At 39.2% G+C, this 20401-nt stretch overlaps 1 protein-coding gene and 1 long non-coding RNA gene across 2 annotated transcripts in view; both read right to left on the bottom strand.

The window, feature by feature from the left end:
• Window positions 1–5237: 5237 nt before the first annotated feature.
• On the bottom strand, window positions 5238–5515 carry LOC103482396 (uncharacterized). Its single transcript, XR_536456.2, has 2 exons — window positions 5405–5515; window positions 5238–5322 (listed from the first exon to the last, which is right to left on the bottom strand). It is a non-coding gene; the product is annotated as an uncharacterized LOC103482396 (long non-coding RNA).
• Window positions 5516–5589: 74 nt separating this feature from the next.
• Window positions 5590–20401, bottom strand: part of LOC103482397 (uncharacterized) — an 88626-nt gene continuing 73814 nt past the window's right edge. The window contains exons 8-9 of the mRNA XM_017301764.1: window positions 6071–6213; window positions 5590–5691 (exon numbers count right to left, since the gene is read on the bottom strand). Coding sequence (XP_017157253.1) covers window positions 5590–5691; window positions 6071–6213 — 245 coding nt within the window. The remainder of the gene's footprint in view (window positions 5692–6070; window positions 6214–20401) is intronic.

Genomic DNA, 20401 nt, shown 5'->3' with positions numbered 1-20401 from the left:
GCTATAAAACAAAGCACTATGTTTTAATTACTCAAAAACCATGAGTTATTTGTACCAACTTAAGTTACTACTATGTCAGGTTTACTTGACTGTGTTAAGTCAAGTAAACTCAACTCAACTCTGTAAAGTAAAACTGTAAAATGGAAAGCACTTATCGTATTTTTCGGACTATAAGCGGTTTTCCCCGCTTTGAACCATGCGGCTTGTAGACCGGTGCGGCTTTTCTGTGGATTTTTCTTCAACCACCAGGGGGTTCTTTAGCAGGAAATGAATCATTTAATTGGAAATAAAAGAAGTGCTAATTTTCATTTAGAACAAGTACATGCTAGTAGCAGGCACGACGGAGAAATTTATTCAAACTCATAACCCCTCCTCATGGAAACAACACGAAGAAAAAGACGCTGCTTTTAAGTTGAAGAGCATCGACCTGACAGTACAGAAGGGAAATAGAACCATGGATTCATTCACGCTTGGCGTGAATGAATCCATGGTTCGGCGTTGCCTTAATAGCAGATTTATTAAGGACGCAGCGTCCTTGTGGAAAATCACGCTGCTTCACAGCTCAGCTTCACAATGTCAATTTATAACTATGCTATTATATGCTTTTATAACTATGCACAAGTCAATGCCCCAATATGCTGGAAAAATTTATTTTTCTGAATATGAAGTGTTGAGAAAACCAGTTATGAATAAACCTCCATTATGCTCTTTATTCTGTTTTCTCATTGTCCGTGTTCGTAATGTCATCATTTGTATCAATGGAACCACAAAAACAGCAAAACAAATCGCTTTCCAAGCACAATCATAGTTTATTTAACAATCAAATACATAAAACTCACACAATCTCCTCATAAAAACGACAAACCACAAGCCGAGACATAATTACCTGAGACAAACGACAATAGAGCTTTGGAACCTACATCACTGCGTCTTGTGACCTGATACAAGAAAGTGGTAATTCATGCTATTACACGAGGCACACTATCCTCTATTAAAATTTTAAGTCATACTCAATATTTTAAATAATTTTAATATTAAATGTTTTATTCAATAGCTTCCAAATCGTGTGCCCCATTAATTCAAAATTTGTGTGAAATTGTTCTACTAGACTGTATAGATGAGGCACACTCACCTTTATTACATTTTAACACTTTTATATTTTTTAGCTATTTCTGTAGTCAAAATTTAGTATTTTTCTTCACTTACCTGAAGTATGTTAAATACAACAAATATGTATTAAAGTGTGATCTATTTCATTAAATTTGTCACCTTTATTGTTTAATTATGCATTAAATGTTTAAAGATGGGCTCTTTCACTGGTTTGTGTCATGATGTGGCGGTGGACACAAACGTAGCAGGCAGTAGACTTACTTTATGTGGATGTTATTTTAATGAACAAAATAAACAAACTAAATCCAAAATCCATGGACAACAAGGAAATCCAAAACACAACGAAACAGGAGACATGAGGGATAACAATGGTAACAACTGGCAACGTGGTGAGCAGGGTAACAAGACGGACTGGCTAGTTGTGACTGTTCAACATATGTTTGCAGTCTAACTAAGCAAATGAAGATGAAAGAGGAAGCCAGAGAAATCAGATGTTAGAAAACATAAAGACTTTCTGTCTCAGAAAAAGCTCTGGCTCCAACAGATCACCAACCAGCTCTGAGGATGAACCTTCACGTTGTCTTCATGATGTAAGATTGTTTTTGGGTTTTTTGTTTTTTTTCACTGAGGAGCTAGCTACATTTTCAACAACAAAAACTGCTGTGTTACCAACAACAAGTGCTTAATAAACATGATTTGATTTAAAGATAACTGGACAGAATTTTCCCCCTCATTAATCTGCCATTTCTCTTTCATACATTTTATTTGTTGTTGGCTTTCAGGGCCCTGTGATGGACTGGTGACCTGTCCAGGGTGAACCCTGCCTCTCATCAGATGGCTGCTGGAGATGGGCACCACCAGCCCCCCTCACCACCCTGCAAGGATCAGCGTGTTCAGATCATGGATGGAAAGATTTTAAGGTAGTTTGTCTCCTTAAATCCACACTTAAAACAGCTTCATAGTTAATGCCAACATCAACTTATGACATTGCTGACAATGTTTTTCTACTTCTAACATAAACAGGTAAAAAAGACACCCAGAAATGTTTTTCCACCCCAGGCATCCGGTCCCAATCATCATCAGTTCTGATGATGTCACATACATGGCGAGTCCACATTTTTCTGTTCTCTTTAAAATACAAATGCTTTCTCTACTTAATTGCTCTATTGTTCTTTTTTGTAGGTTTCTGTAAGGTGCAGTGGTGCAGTGAATGGGAATGTTCTGTCGTTGATCCTCACTCCTCTTAGGAACATACCAACAGTGTCATGAAGTGTCATTAAGTAAATAATGACATTTTAATGATAATTTGCTTTAAAAGTTGGTTGAAAGGTTTTATGTTATGTTTAGTTTAGACAGTGGTGGAACAGAGGACACTGTCTAAACTCAGCTTAGTCCTGGAGAACACAGGCCACCCCCTGCATACTGTTTTCTCCAACCAGAGGAGCTCCCGTAGTGACAGGTTTCTCTCACTGGGATGTTTGAGTTAACAGTAACAACTTGATTGTTGTATAAGAATCATTGATTATTAAAAGATTAGAAATGATGAGTGAGGAAGAATCATACTGAAGTAATAAGTTGATAAAGTAACAAACTGATTATGTTTTGTGATGAATTGCAGAGATGAAATGTAGAAAGACTTAAGATTGTGAGAAATAGAATTTACTGTGTTGCAATTAGTATACTGAGCTGGGCGGGTTAGGGTTAGGTGCTGGGAAAACAGATGGCCAGTGGAAAAAGGGAAGTACCGAAGAGAGTTGCAGCAATGAGTCATGGGTGAGGTGATGGTTGGGGAAGGTTGGGACTTTCCACAATGAGTCATGAAGGAGGTGATGGTTGGGGGAGGTTGGGACTTTCCACAGACAGTGGGACGTTTCGAAAGTCACGTAGACCTCTCCCATAAACAACCATGGTTCGAGAAAGTATAAAAACCAGGGGGTAGGGGAGGGAAGTGGTTCTTTGTCCGCGGCGCAGAAGAGGAGCCAGCAAGAGGATGCAGGCTGAAGACCAGCAGAGGACTGCACCCTGGGACCAAGGGAAGCTCAAGACTTCACGCCGCCAAGAAGGGACGAGTTCCACCAGCCCCGACCCTGGTTCCTGATCCGACTGACTCCTCTGCCTCTACCCAACGTTCTCCAATCTACTGCAGCAGACTTGGAGAAGAGACGGAGGTCATTTAATGACAAAGATTCTGCACGTTAAAAGGACAACAAACATTCTGCTCTGCTTCTTTAATTATGTCATTTTAATCATTATTGGTTCTCCTGATTGTAGTGAAATTAGCATACATGACTCTAGAGATGTGGTGGCTTTGTATTTTCCTCTGGTGAATGTTAGAATAATGACCCTGGGATTTAAATCTAAGTCACTAAACCCAATCTAGCCGTTAACAATTGCCGTTATTTTAGGAGAGGAGCTACCGTTAACAGGAGTGGTTGTAGGGGTTATGCAGCTGTGAGGGCTACTCAGCTGATTGTTCCTCAWCTGAAAAGGGTCATAACTTCTGGATCGAAGGTAGTCAGAGCTAGATGAGTCCTTTCCGCCCCCAGTTTGACTAGATAATCCTCCATAAGCTATCTCTAGGGTAAGACCCAAGTTTTGGGGATTTTCCGGACCTGTTAGACAGAGAACTGGGCGGTAGCAAGTCCGAGGAGTGGTGAGACGTAGGCGGGGCTTACTATTGCGGAGTAACAAACAGTTCATGAGAGGTTTATTAATAATCGCAAAATAAATGTTATGTTTTTAACGTAATCTCTGGTCGGCTTGTGGAGCGCAGGAGGTTGCCATGGCAATGGGTGTGCTTAAATGACAGAGAGACGGAGAGTAAAAATGTGCAACTGGTTTAGAGTTGATCACCTGTTCGGGTTGTTTTAGCTTTGTTGTGGTGCATCACAGCCGCTGCAGTTTTTGAACACTCAATAAACGACAAACTTGGACTAATTACCTCGTTCTTTGTGAGTATAAGTCATTTACAACAAACATCAAACACGGTAAATACGTTTCATTAAGTATTTAACAAACAAATGGCTTCTACTGCGATAATTATGTGAAATTTAATTGTCTAATATAAAAAAATTGTTTGGTGCTGTCGGACTCTGAGTCTGAGAGGCTTTTCCTTTGTCAAACAATTTTTTTGCCTCTTATTTAGTGGAAATATTGATGTTGATGAGATTTTCTTAAAATAACCTTTTTCAACCTTTATAGCTCCACTGTTGAAAATGAGGCTCTAACATTTACAAATGACATTGAAATAAAATCCAGTTCAACATCTGGTTTGAGGTGATTCCTCTGGATCCTGTTGGAGGAAAAGCATCCCAACTTCAGAAGATGAGCTTTAACCTAACAGAGCTCTGTGGTTCCTCCTGTCAGTATGAGAGTCAGGGTGAGGAGGCGCCATGTTAGGAAGAGAAGTGGAAGCTGCAGGATCTTCAGAACAAACAGGTCATGATGCTGGGSTACTGATTATCCCTCTGTCTGGACACAGGATCAATAGAACCAGTTTAAAAGCTAAAATGAATGGTTATATGCCAGACATGGAAAACTGGGATGCACTCCATACCATGATGCTCAGAATTTAGGTCTCATGGCATCTCAAGGTGTCACATTGCAGCCAGTGGGCTGAAGAAATACAGCTTTATTTTGTAGCAATTCAAGAGCTAACCAGCTTTTATCACTTTGGAAAACAATTAATTAGAACAGAAACTCCAAAGGACACAAAGAAGCATTATATAATATTGTTTTTGTCATAGTACCCTCAAGAATTTAAAACTACTTTCACCCCTGATAATACGTATGTATACATATTTTACATCTAAAATACATTCTTAAAAGTATTCCATATGTGTGTCATATATTTTTATTTTAAACTTTTACATATGTGTTTATATATTTATATTTTTCGTTTCTGCAGGTTCTTCCAGCCTTCAGCTCTTCTTCCCTCCAGGAAGCTGGAACTCCTCAGCCTGATAGAGAAATCTCTGACCCAATGGGAATGCTTCAACCTGGTCAGGTGACAGGAACTGACAAATCACAGCTGGACTCCTCTGGACCAGAACCCAGAAGAACCAGGTTTGCTCAGTGCACAGCAGGACACTGCAGAGTCCGACTGACCATGAAGGCACCACCAGCACTCAGATGATTCAGGTGTTTATTAGACAGCAGAAGAAGAGAGGCTCTGCGGGTCACCAGGTGTTCGGGGTCCGGATGCTCTTCAGCCTGGAACCGGGTCAAAGACAGGTCTGGTTAGAACAAGGCGGGCTGACCCGACAGAACYCTGAAGCTCTCTGTGACCTCTGACCTTCTCAGCAGGTCACCTGTGGACGGCTGAACGCCTTCGCCGTCCTCWGAGCTGCTGGACTCCTCCTCCCGACTCTTCTTCTGCTGCTTSGCCTTGTGCTTCCTGTGYTTCTTCTTCTGCAGAAACAGAGAGAGAAGTTGAGGCGGGGCCARCRGGAGCCGACACCCTCYGTCCTTCATCWYCCTCTACCTTCTTCTCCTTCCTGTGTTTCTGCTGCTTCTTCTTCTGCTTCTTCTCTTTGCTCCTCCTGCTGCTCCTCTGGTAGGCGGCGATGGCGCCTCCTGTGGCTGAACAGGAGAACAACAGGCAAGACGTTTTAAAGGGGCAGTGTTCTGTTTCCCAGCACATAGTTCTGTCTTTGAACAACTATTTTACTGTCACTTATAAAAGTTCTTTATATATCAAATATTACTTCCTGTTTTAACATCTTGAAATTGGGCCTCTGTCTCTTTAAGAAGCTCCTGCTCTTCCTGAAGCTCCACCTCCAGGAAGTCGTCCCAACATGGCTCCTCTGTTAACCCTTTAACGTTTTTACCAGCGTTGCTCTGAGCAGCAGCTGTTTGCTAATTGCTGCTGGCTAGTCTGGAGGAGCCTCGCCTCGGAGGCGGGGCTAGGTCAGGCGTTTTGCAGCTGAATGGTTGCCATGGAGATTAAAGGATTTCTCACCGTCAGCTGCTGAAGGAGGCGGCAGCTTGGGTCCAAACTCCTCCTCTTCCTCCCGGCTCGGCATCTGGGAGGAAGAGAAGCTGAGAGCCAAAGGCATGCTGGGAAAATCCACCGAGGGCGAGAGGACAGGACCTGCAAGTCGGCTGGAGGAGGAAGAGGAAATGCCAAACAGCTTCACCGGTTCTTACACATTAGTAAGACAGTGTCTTACTTTCTTTTTATCCCCAAAAGCCCCACTATGTCTTACTTTCGGGGTATGTCTTATATTGGAAAAAAATTGTTGAATGTAACTCTTCCTTTTACCACTGGAACCGGAAGCGCTCATGTCTAGGGGCAAAAATATAGCATAGGGTATAAGCACTGCTTGTGGTTCCGTATCACAGTCTCCTGTGTGTATTACTGTATTTTAAGCAGGAGGCGGCAGTGACAAGTGCAGGGGACGGCGCGGTGACGTATGGAGAGGGGAACGGCGCGCAGCTAGATGGGAGGGAGGCGGCAATACCCCCGTGTTTTCCCGAAAGGGCTTATATTATCCGACCCCCCTGAAACCCCCAATACGTCTTACTATCGGGGAAACACGGTATGTGGGAGGCCTGGAGAATGGGGCATACTTGACCTAGAAGCTATTGAAGAGAAATACTAAATTTCAACTAAGAAAAATAGGTAACAAAAATAAAAATGTGGTTAAAATGGAATAAAAATGTATGTGCCTCATATATAGTTTAGTACAACAATTACACACTGATTTCTAGTCAATGTGGCACATAATATGGAAACCATTGAAGAAAACATATTTAATATTAAAATTATTTAAAATATTGAATATGACTTGACATTTTAATAGAGGGTAGTGTGTCTTGTAAAAGCATGAACTACCACTTTTTTGCCAGTTGGTCACAAGGCAAGGCATTTATTGACATTTGTTTGACAGGATTGTTTGGTTTGGAGATTTGTTGACAGTTCGTAAGTGAACCTTGAGCGCTTGAGGAGGCAGCTGGAGAACGGCTGGCCGAAATTAGCCTTCATAAATGGGATCAACCTTGAGCTAAACGTTGCTTGCTCGGCGGATATTGAAATATCCAACTTGAAACTAACTTCACTGTAGTCGGTAACACAATAAAACCACTGGGATAAAGTTTGTTTTGGTCTGTGGCCTGTAAAGATGGCACCGAGCGTAAACGCCACACGTCTGACGCAGTGACGTTGGTTCCAAAGCTCTTTTGGCCAATAGGAGAAGAGCAGGACATAGAAAGCAGCTCTCCTCATTAACATAATGATGCACATGGAAAAGTAAAAACAGGAGATTAGGCAATGACAAAAGAACGAGGGCTTGTATAAGGAAAAGACAAAACAAAATATTGACTTTTCTTGACAAAAACACGTTTAGGGGAAATGAAAAAGAAAATATATACATTTCTTGACGGAAACTCATGTGTAAGGACAAGGAAAAGCTAAATATATATTTATGCTTTTATTTATTATTATGTCAGTTTTGGTCATTCCATACCAAAGCTCCGGTCAGAAGTTAAGTTATCAAAACAATGTCTCAAAAAAAGGACTTATCCTTCCGGGAGGGAGAAAAGAAAGAGGAAGAATAGATAAAAGCCAAGATAAAGGTTTGTTTTAATGTCTCTAATGTGCTAATAGGAAATTAGCTTGACAGAAACATGGAACGGTCCAGTTCAACAGCCAAATATGTATACAAGGTCTTTGTGTGAAACTGAGTTTAAACTTTAAATGAGTCGATTCTCATGGTTGGCTCTGTATATTTCTGAGGTATTTTTGGCTTCAAAACGCCGAGTTTGATAACGTTTAATAACAATAATTAAAATTTCTCAATGTTTGACATTGTCTAGTAAAATGTTTTTTCGTCAGGCTACACAGCTGCTACATCAATCCGCTGCTCTATGCTGGAGTTGGGAATTTGTCGTTTGCTGCTGGTTATAATCATTTTGTGGCTAAAACAAACATTATTTTACATCAACTTCTAAGTTATGTGAAACTTCTGTTAAAATCATTTGAAGGCTCAGAATCAGTCCGGTACCGGTACCGGTCCACATTCTCAGAGGAGAAAGACTCACCTGGTATCAATGACATTTTTAGCTATTGGAGTAACGCTTAAGAGAAATTTATTTAATCACAGAATGTCATGAATATGTGTATAGGGCTGCACCGATTGCAGTTTTCTAGCCGATCCCTGGTTACCGATCTTTAAAAAGCCTGACCTGCTGATTTTGATTTTGGCTGATATAAATATTTTTGTCTGAAATTTTGCTAAATATAGCAAGAAAGTCACTGTTGGCAACAGTGTGGTGAATATTGTTACCTGTAAACGTTCAGACCTGACCTGATTGGTCTGTCAGTCAAACCTCTCACTGCAGAGCAGAAGAGGACAGAGGCTGATTTATAAACCTTTGCTGATGTAGACAAGATTAGGGGATAAGATCAGCTTCACATGTAAGTATCGGCCAATCACGATCCCCCAAAATTAAGGAAATCGGCGCCCAGAAATCAACTGGTCAGTTGGGCAATAAATGTATCCTATTATACATGCATATAATGTAAACAGTACTGCCAGAGATGCAATAAGTTTTTATCTAATGGTTGCAGCCAGTTCACATTGTTAGCCAAACTAGAGGGCGCCAAAACCAAATTTCGCTTAGGGCCCCATGGAGGCTTTTGCCGGCCCTGCCCAGGTTGCTAGGCTGTTTTGTTGTTTAATTTGATTTCATTATTATTTTGTGTTAGTTTCTTATTTTGATTACATCTGTCTTACTCCGGGTTTTTTTTTTTTTGGCTCATTCTTCTTAGTGCTTCTAGTTATCTTTATTTCTGGTTTACAGTTATTCTTTATTACTTTAGTTATATTAGGTTTCTTTAGTCTGGCTGTTTTTTTATTGTACTCTCCCTCATCCTCTGTGCCACCTTCTCTCTTCCTCTCCTCAGTCTGCCTCCTGTACTTGTAATCTGGTACCTGTAATCAGTGAACTCATCAGCCCAGGACTTTTGTTCAGCATTTAACCTCTACAGCAGTGGTCACCAACCTTTTTATTACCGCGGACCGGTCAAGACATGGAAATTTTGCTGGATTATCCTCTGGAATCGGGATGTTTGTGACTGGAATCGGTTCATGTGGTGTGTTGCTCCTGCCTTGTGGCTGAACACGAACCGATCGAACCTGTTGTTCTTTTATCAGCTCTGTGGTCACAGAGGTTTGGAGAATTGGCCGACAATTCTTAAATCTTGCATCTAAACCAGACTTCAGACTCACAAGTTCTACTCATTTCCTGTCGACCGCAGCCACAAAAACGAACATTTTACTTTTGTGAAAATTTTAACTCACGATAATGACTAACTGGAGCCCTGAGCTTGTTTCTCTGCAACAAGACGGTCCCATCTGGGAGTGACGAGAGACAATGACACCCGAAGTGTTGCTTATATCCACAGCCTGCTTGGTCTCTACGTGGTGAAGCAGTTTGAAGCTTCATTGCCTCATTAGCAGCCAGTCGCCGCATGTTACACAGAGCGGCTTGTAATGTGGGACTCACCTACCAGTCCGGGATAAATCCATTCTCCTGTCTCTTCTCTGGGCCTTTTCCTCTTGGCAAAGAAACTTTCCAAAGACATCTGATCTGTTTCTTACTCATTTTGCTGCTTGTGGCTCAGTGTTGGTTGTGACGGTGCGGCGAGAGGTTGGAGACAGCAGGACGCACTTTTGAAGTTTTCCACGCTTTCAATTTATTTAACTTCGTCCACAAGTCCCAAGTATGGAAAGGCTGCATGTTCACAACATGGAAAACTCCCGCATCGGCTCCCGTTTCAACATCAACCAGTTTGTAGTTCACATCGCTAAGTTTCTGACTGACACGGTAGGGTCCTTTGAACAGCGGTGCCAGTTTAGCCGTAAAATTAGCCAAAGCATCTGACCTTGGGTGAGACTTCACCCGAACCAGATCACCAATCCCAAAGGCAGAATGGCGGCGTCTCAAGTCATAGTAGTGTTTCAGTCTTTTGTGGCTGAGATCCAGCGCAGCCCTGGCGTGGTGATGAGCATCCCTGAGGGTGGCTCTCAGAGTCTCTGGATACTGCATGTCTGGGTCATCCACTCCATCACAGCTTGGTTGAGTGATTAGATCGAGAGGCGTGTCCAGCTCACGACCATACAACATCATGGATGGACTAAGACCTGTGCTGTCATGCGGAGCTGTGCGAAGTGCAAAACAGATTTGTGGTAGAAACCTGTCCCATGCGGTGTGTTTGTCACTCACATAGGCACGGATAGCTGTTTTAAGTGTCCTGTTCACATGCTCTGTTGCGTTTGTTTGTGGGTGATGTCCCTGTTCGGGCGCCAATTGTGACGGTGCGGCGAGAGGTTGGAGAAGGAGTTAGCAGCGGTGGTTAGCCACTCTAACCCAAAACAGCAGGACGCACTTTTGAAGTATTCCACGCTTTCAATTTATTTAACTTCGTCCACATACAGCCAGATCTCCACGGTACTAAGCATTATATTTCCATACATGAGAAAAGTAATGTTAGTTTACCGCTCTGCACCTCATCATCACCTATGTTCTCTTCTACAACAAAATGGAAGACTAGTTCTTCTTCTGTACAATAGTGCAACAACAAAGGAAATAGGCGCCCCCTTGAGGCGATACCTACTCATCTCTAGGAACCAAACAGCATAATGACTGTTACATGGTGCACAAGTAACCGAGAGAATCCGGTTAAAGGATTTTCAAAATAAAAGATCCTCCAGACTCAAATAATACATAAAACGGAAATATTTAATTATTTCTTGCATGGCCCGGTACCAATTGGTCCGTGGCCCGGGGGTTTGGGATCACTGCTCTACAGTATTTAAGCTTCTCATTTTCAGTCACTACTCGCTAAATCCTTTTGTCCACTCCTGTCACTTCCTCGTTCTGTTCCGTGTTCTCCTTGTTCCTCCTCCTGCATTCAGTGTGGAAGAACCAGAGTACTGTGACAAGAAAAGTTTACTGAAACACAACAGCAATGAACACAGGAAGAGGACAAAGCACTGTTGGAATACTACTACTGCAATAACCCTAGGCAGTGGGGCTACCTAAAAACATTGTGTGAAACATGGATGCTGTGATACCCACAGCCTAAACTAACACAGAAACATGTAGTAGCTCAATGTTCTAATATCCAAAAACAGCAGTTGCTTGTACCTTTCGTAACTTGAGACCCAAGAGATACAACACATTAATGATATGGCAAAGGGGAGCAAGGAGACAAGGTCATTGACATCAACACCCCCAGAGATAGGGTCCATATGACACAAGATTAACTAATTTTCAGCCTAACTAAAGATACACATAAAAGAGATGCAGCAAGCCAGCCGAATAAATGGGAAGGAACTAACACACAAGCCAATCCACCAAAGCTCAAGACTGAACAATACTGGAAAGCTAAATGGAAGAAAGAAGTGAAGAAATCAATCTAAGAACTAATCTTAGATCCTAAGACCTAAGAACTAAGTAGGAACTAAAGCCTGAACAGAGCTTGGTGAATATCACAATTACAGATATCCAAAAGAATTGTACAAGAATTGCTATCCAATTCTTGTACAAAGAATTGGATAGCAAAATTTGACACTGGACATGATTCACACCTAGAACAATCCTGTCCAACTATGAATCAAGAACTTGTCTCTCCACAAAATAGAAGATCCAGACATGCATCATAAAATAAGCAGACACATGGATCAACACATGACAGAGGTGAAAAAAGGAATTGGTAAAAAAAACCAAAAAAAAAAACCAAATGTGCCAAAAAACACACCAGAAGATAATTGATAATCAATTTTTGTTAAAGAAAGCTTATGCCTCATTAACAAACACGTATATCTTGGAATGCCTAAAACTGTACAAGGTTATGAACACTAAGGTTATGAACAAAGCCTTGATTGAAAACTCCAATTTCAACCAATTGTTCAAGTCCACATCTCCAAATGTGACATATTCCAAGAAGCCTGTCTAACCCACTGCTCTGTTCCCTCAGCCAAATAATCAACAAAGGGCATCAAAAAAGGTAAGTATAATATACATATAATTCTCCCACCTGGGAATGCATGAAAATAAAGTATAGAATTAATACTTGAAGATGTCTTCATGAGGCCATGGCCTTGGATGAGGTGTGCTGTTGCTGTCTCTTGTGAATTGAATCGGTTTTGGAGGCTTAACACAGTCAGCTTTTGACAAGGTGGGTTACATTTGATGAATATCAATAAACTGCAGGAATCAATGACAATAGATTTTCTTGACCTTTGAATGATTAACAATAAAATTGTTATTTAATGAAAGCCAAACTTTATTTAAAATCAAAAGAATTCCAGATCATTAGTGTATTTGTCAAAGCTTGTTCTGTGTTTGATTCTAATAACAACTGCATATTATTTAGTGCCACCATGGGTCCCCACTAATAAGCACCCATAAACCCTCTCATTATAATACAAGTGGAAGCCCAGTCCAATCCTTATTGAAAATGAACAAGAATACGATGAGGGATTCAGAGGCCTAATTCATCCCTTCAGTGGCAATGGGTGAGTCTCAGCCAGCTAGCATCATTTATGCTAACAGGGCCTGTGGAGACTAACGGGGCCTGTGGAGGGGAAATATCATTAACATAATGCTTCATTTACATAGCAATCCAAGCAGGCACACAAAGACATACAAACACTTCCTTTTTGTTATTTGAGAGAAGGAAACATTTTTGTTTTGACAGTTATGTGAATGTCCCTTTCTACCTGTCATATTTAATGCCATCTGTGTTAATAAATTTTAAAACTGCTGTTCACACCCTTTTGCAAATGTATAAATTCATTCACACTCACATCCAGAGTCATTGTTGGGGGTGGAACCAGGCTCGGTCCCAGCTCTTTGCTTGATGCCTGTATGGCCTTGGTTCCATTTAATGAGCTGTAATGGCAGTCCAGAAGGATTCTAATTAATCTGCACACACATAAAAGGTCTGTCTCTTCCTCACTTTTTCTCTACCTCTTTTCTTGTCATTGCTGACCTCTCTCTTTCTCCGCCTTCTACCTTCTTAAGGTCTATTTTTGCTTTCAAAGGTCTCTCCTTTCCTTTCTTATTTCCTTCCATTCTTTCTCCCTTCTTTTTTTCCTCCCTCTCTGAGGTTGCTTCTTAATTGCACCAACAGTGGCTGTTATTAAGATTGTATAGCTATTTACAACAGCATCAGCAGCCAGAAGTCATCCAGGACCCTTAGCCACCCACACCAACCCCTAACTTTAAGTGCCCAATATTCAGCTCACAAAGGTTACAGCACTGTTGTCATCAGCCCCACATGAAGGCACTAATGAATGGTTGATGCTTGCTCTTTTGCCTAGCTCTGTGGAATTACCTCTTTTAAAGAAAATAAAATTATCACTCTTTCTTATGTGTTCACATTTGAGTCAAGACACTGAGCTCAACTGGATCTCAGTAACTAATAAAAAACACCAGTTGGGGAACCAGATTAACATTCTGTAGCACAACTGATGACAACTGTTTGTTTGCAGTACATGAAGAGCAAAGTGAGACTCAGTGGAGGATATTACATCATTCATAAATTGTATGGAGGGTTCCTAAACATTAACAATTTCAGAAATGCCACACTTTCCAGAGTTCTGAGTTTCTTTTGCCCTCTTTAAAAAAATTAAGTGCAAACATTTACAATGAAACTATGGCAGATATTTCTACATCAGAAAGGTACACGCATATCAGAGTTGGGATTAGGGTTGCCAACTCCTTGAAAAATAAATAAGGGACACCTCATGGTAGCTCTGGCTGATCCCATTACCTTCATCCCAAGGGCATTTCTTTTCTTTCTTGCTTTGAAATTAACCGGAATTTAATTGCATGCATGTTTTTGAGTGATAAAAATATGCTTGGAAAACAAATTAATTCATTGCTAAATTAGTTGATGATTATTTCAATAATTGATTCATCACTATTAACCTGATTAATAGCTTCAGCACTAAGCAGGACATGTCATAATTTAGAGAAACGATGTGTTCATTTCTAGTTAATTCAGGGGAATAAATGTTTCCAACATCAATCCTCTTATTAAAAAAAATATTTCCTCAATCTCAGAGGAAGATTGGATGCTGAGGACAAAGGATTCAACAAGCAGGATGTCTCACATTCACCTTAAAGCTCATCCATATACATGTTTAACCTGCCAAAAGGGGATCAAGGTTTTATGATGGGTTACTGGTACCATGTAGGTCATGTACAGTGGTAAACTTTGGAACAGTTTACCCTTGCAGCTCCGTTTTGCTGAGTCTGTGGAGGTTTTTAAAAAGTAACTAAAAACATTTTTATTTTCCCAGGTTTCTTAATGTTGGTTTTATGTTTTGTATGGTTTTAAGATTGATTTCTATTGTACTTCTATTGTGCTTTACGATTTTATAAATAAACTTTACTTACTTACTAAAAAAGTGGGAAAAACATATAGATATAATTTTGCATTGTATTTTAACTATGTTTTTGCTAACCTTTTGAAATGACCTTATTAATATATCACATCAAACTGTCCAGACAGTATAGTGCACTTTGCAGTCTTTGTCATGCACTTTTTCCAGCCACACCTGTTCCGCAGAAAATACAGGCTGCTGGGAGCAGTGACCTTCCAGCAGTCAGGTTACTGGTAGAAGATGAGTGTGTGCTTTACAGACATCATGTCCATGATGTCTTCTGGTCAAATCCTGTGAATTCTGTGTTTGTTGTAAGCTGCAGTAGCTGGACCAATGAGATGAACCACATTCTGTGGAGTCATTGGGGTTTGTAAGACGTCTGTCAGCTCATTATCCACAGGCTGCTAATTAATTTACCGTAACATTTCATATAAAGCCCCCCATCTTTTATTAACTCTATTGACACTGACAGAATATTTTGGATTGTCACAATAATACGGGACAAAGTGCATTCCTTTTCAGGACACTTGATTCTAAATGGGATGATTCAATTTTTCAAGGGATGGTTGGTAACCCTAGTTGAGATCCAATGTCGTTACCCATAATGATATGGGATCCCAACTAGGGAATAAACAGGGGGATTTCTTCAGAGCAATTTTCAGGGGTAACAAGTAAGCAGTAGTAGCTCGAGGGGGAGGGGCGGAAATGGTTAGAAGAGCCATATCAGCACTGCATAGAGTATACTGAATAATTGGTAATTATCGCAATTAATCCATGGCTAAAATTTATTTAATAGTCACATTAGTAGTCATATTAATTATTACAATGATGTCCCTTATGAGTCCCATGTTTCTTATATAAAAGATTTTTAATGTGTTCAGTCTTCAGGACCAATAATGACTGTAAGTGGCAATGCACATCAAGCATAGGTCTTGTTTCCTCATAAAATAGAAGTCAAACTAAAATGTAAATGTTGCTGTACATGTGTTACTCTGCTACAACACCGGTAAAAAATGTTAGGCTCTAAATAAAACGTTTTAATGAGTAACCCTGCTTAATAAAATTATGCATAGTGTCTCTCAATACAAGTTATGCTTCATTTAAATTATAACTGAAGTTGCTTTATTTTGAAACGTTTTGGTTCTGCCATGTCCTGGATGACTGGGGTCCTATAAATAGAAAAATATTCAGATTAAGTATTTAGATTTTGAAGATGATAAGAAATGGCATACCTCCCTTTGTTTCTATTGTCATGTGCTCTGCTTTGTCTTCTCGGCTCTGTGGTGCAGCTCACCGAGCGGTCAGTCACTGGCGACGCTCAGCCAGCCGGCAAACATTCAGTCCCATATCATATTTAGAAGGACTGTAACCGCATAGCATTCCTTACCTGAAGGGGGCACTATTTCCCAAATTATCCACAGTTTAATGTTTTTTTGTTTTGTTTTGTTTTTTAAATGTTTTTGGAGACCAGTGATAATTAAAAATAGTCATGAAATACAATATATTTGTAACTATAGTAGTTTGTTGGTTTTACTCTTTTTATTTATTTTTTGTTATTATTGACGCTGCATAAAACTTTACTCCACTTTTGAGAAGTGTGGAATCACTTCAAATTTAGTACATTTAGACAAGATTTGGAACATTGTTTAGAAAAATATAATGAAAAAAATATTCTCATTATGTTTTTTATTGTTTTACTCAACAATGTTCCAAATCTTGTCTTTACACAAAATAAAAAAATAAGTATAGTATGTTGTATTATTTTATTGTGTTTTAACAAAGTGAAATACATTATTATTAATAATAATAATAATAATAATAATAATAATAATAATAATAATAATAATAATAATAATAATAATAATAATAGAAATGTTAGATATTGCAGCTCAGACAGAAAATATCACCCCACTGGAGTGCAAAGATGTTATTTATTTTTAAATAAAATGTTAACACTCTAAATACAGAATGCATTACATCTCCACCAATTACATGAAATAGGGAGACATGAAAAGCAACATGACCAATAATAACAATAAAAACATTTACATTGTAAATGTTTACATTTACAATGTAAATGTCAAATATATATCCAAATATCAGTGAGTCCACATTTGAGCTATTACCGTTTTGCATTTTTCAAAGAAACCTAACTGATCGAAAGGCTGAAAACAAGCAAAAACATGAACAAATGACCAGAGTTGTCAAACAAATACAATCAAATATTCACACACACACCTGCATGCTTCCTCATGCATTTACACAAAGCTCCTTCTTGGAGCATCAATCTTCATTCTGTTTGATGGAAACAGGCACAAGATCTCAGCCTCTTTTTGACTCTTCTTCTGTTTTACCTTCATAACCTCACTCCTCTTTCTCCTCCTCTCTCTGGGTGTTGACTATCCAAATCCTTGTCCTGTAACACTGTAACATGGTGTTGTACCACCATACACACCATACATATGCACCTTCAACCTAATTTTGAAAACTGGTTGATCATTGGTTGAGCTAATGCTTCACACATTTACCTGTTGGAGAAACTCAGGATTCACTTCGGAGCAATTTACCAATTCATGACAGGTTTAGAAAAAAAGTCTCATTTTGATCAACCTGATAAAAGCAATTGAAAATGCGGAAAATATCAGAAGTGCACAGCATGTACAAAAGCATTTGCAACTTGTTCAAAGAAATGAGAAACTGCTTTTATGATGTGCAGAAGTGACACAGTGATTTGAAGATTGAACAAGTAGTTTCGATATTTTAAATTCTGTTCTGTTAAATGCACCAAAGCAACTGAGAAAAATGTAAAACAGTGAGATATTTAAGTTTCCTTATCTTAAAACCCCTTAACTGTCCTGAGGACGCCAGTGTCCTCATGGACTCAGTGACCTACATGACAGTCAAGAGGTTTAAGGAAAGTGTTAAATATTAGCACTGATGCCAAGCTTTTAGTTTACTTCCAAGTATGACTAAAGCACTGAAATAAAAGCTTCACAGTTTTAACTTTAATGAACATTTCACACTCAAAGTAATTCAAATGAATGAGTGAAGCAAACTTGAAGAAGCTGCTTCTACCATTAACAATAACTCAAAGCATATAAAGTCTAAAGTAGATCTGAAATAATATTTGAAGCACCTAAATATATATGTATTAAATATCTGCTAATTATTTGAATACTTAGGCGTGGCAGTTGTTTCGACAGGAAAAATTAGCAAGCTACATGTAGATAAATTTCACAGAAATTTGAGATGCAGAAATGTGTTGTGCAGAAAAAGTGGAAACTTTATTTCAAGGACCTTCCCTTCGAAGGATTATTTAGGGTTATTAGTTAACCCTAAATTAATTTAGGGTCAATAATACTATTATAGAATAATATTCTGCAGAAAAATATTATAGTATTTTTCTATTAATTTTGCAACTTCTAAGATAATGTAAAAAAATATGTTAAATTAATATTTTTTGAGATATGGTAAATTCATGTATTTTCTATAGTAATATTATACTTTGGATGCTACAGTTTGTAACTATTGGTATTTAAATTTTTTTTTACTGTAAATGCTAAGGTTTTATGGATTTTTTTACAGTGTAGATTTTGCATTACATGTAAATGTTTCTTGAGAGAATCTCACTGGGTACAATATAACACATTGCAAGTGTTTTCTTCATTAAGGGATGAACATATTTTAGTGAACGAAAGGTTTGTAATCCATTCATTTCAAACTCAGGCTCTGAAGTGAAGGCAGCCCTGTGTACTTCAGTCAATGGCACCCTCTGGCTTCTCAGCTGGCTATCAACAGCAGGATGCAGGTAACTAGCTGCATGTGTTAACCCATCTACAAACTGAACAGCAACATGAAGCCTGCTCTTTGCTACGTACCACTGTATCTGTGTGTGTGTGTGCGTGTGTGCGTGTGTGTGTGTGTGTGTTGCGTGTGCATGGGTGTGTGTGCGTTTTAAATCTTCTAATGGGCAGCATCATGTAAAATGGACTTTTCTGAGCTGTACATTGTTATATTATCATTTCCTCATCTAAAACAAACTTGTGGTCATGCATGTTTGAGAAAACTTTTAATCTCCATGGCAACCATTCAGCTGTGCAAAACTCCTGGGTGGACCGAGTGCCTCTTCCAAGGCGTAGCTCCTCCTATGAACTGCAGTTTGAAACTTCCACCTCACAGAGCAGCCCTCCCCCCTTCCCTGTGACTCTCCCACTCAACTCCTTCAGACTAACCAGCAGCAATTAGCAAACACCTGGTGGAACTCCACATTTCCTGAGCTCATTATTGGCGCTACTTCTTAGTGCAACGCTGGTAAAACTGCCGTTTAAGGGTTAATAGGAGAGCCATGTTGTGATGACTTCCTGAAGACAAAGTTTCAGAAAAAGAAGGAATTTTTAAAGAGACAGAGGCCCAATTTCTAGCTGTTAAATTATAAAGTAAAATTTCTTTTAAGCCATATTGGATATAAATAGCATGTGAACTGAAAGTAACATAGTTACTTGATTGTACTGTAAAATGGGGCTATGTTTCTGGAAAACACATAATACTGCCCCTTTAAGATATATTATGATGGTGACTTTTATACAAATCAGAAAATTTTTTATTAAATGACAAGAGTCATGAGGGTTATACACCGGAATGTGAGAATGATACCGACATTAAAATCACCATGCAGAAAACACACATAAGGAGACACACACCGTTCCCTTCTTTTCTCTTTATTAGTTACACACCACCCAGAACTTGCTGAATTGGTGGTCTGCACAGTGTCGAGGCTCATTAGAGCATCAAACTTCTGCAAAACAATTCTGGCTGAGCTCAGAGGGAGAGCGCTGTGTGTTTGAACCAAGTCATGGTGGACTTAGTTCACCTCAGGTGGCTGTGAATTACAAGAATGAACTGTGAATCAAATTCATTCTTGTACGAAATGGCCGTGGGTTATGGCCATTTTATATGGAACCTTTGCTCTCTGTTAACGCTGATAGGTATTTTCCTAGAACCTACATAAAAGAACCACAGACAACGTATATGAATTTTATGACAAACTTTGCAAAGGAGAAGACTCTATCAATTGCTCCTCCGAGCTGTTCATAGAGCGTTCTGAAAACCTTCAGTTTGTTTGTCTCTTTTATTAGCAGGGGAGAGAAAGGTGTGAACAGGAATGGAGGGGGTGAAACACACATCCTATCTTTACAGTAGGATGTGAATTCAGACAGAMAGAGGGGAGACACAGAAACTAAATTAACACATACTAGGTTTTACAGCTCAGGACTTTCCCAGGAAGATCTAAGTCACCATCTGTACAAACATGCTTGATTAAGGAAGATTTAATTTTGTCTCCCAAGTTTCAACAAGTTTGAACACTAAACCTCTAAATAAAAACTAGTAACATAAAGTTATAAATGTAAGAATGATAACAAACATAATAACTCTAACATTTCCCCCCTGTTTAACATTCTTACACAAAAGTCACTCAACATCTTAAAATGAAAAAGAACACATTAAAAAAATCATAAACGAAACAGTAGAAAACCAAATGCAATTTTCATTCATCACAAACACCACTTGTTTTCACATTTTTGGTGTAGGAATCATTCAGCAAATGAATTAATCTGTTCATTGATTACAGAACATCATCATTGCACAGAAAATCGTCAGAATCTCAAAACAAGTCCTCTCCATTTGTCTCATAGGATGCCCTTGCTAGCTGATAGCTGACAACAGTTGTGTTAATTGTTTTAAACAACATACTTCGTAGGCAAGGAATAATGCAACCCGTAAAAAGACAGAACAGAACCAAAACAATCAGAATAGGTGTCATGAGCTTTAACAGTAAAGTCCACCATGGACCAGACATGAGCCATGAAAACAAATCAAAAAAGGATGAGCCG

This window comes from Poecilia reticulata, linkage group LG20 (assembly GCF_000633615.1).
Source record: "Poecilia reticulata strain Guanapo linkage group LG20, Guppy_female_1.0+MT, whole genome shotgun sequence".
Taxonomy (NCBI): Eukaryota; Metazoa; Chordata; class Actinopteri; order Cyprinodontiformes; family Poeciliidae; genus Poecilia; species Poecilia reticulata.
Note: the sequence above shows the minus strand (reverse complement) of the source record. Positions and strands in the feature narration are given on the sequence as shown.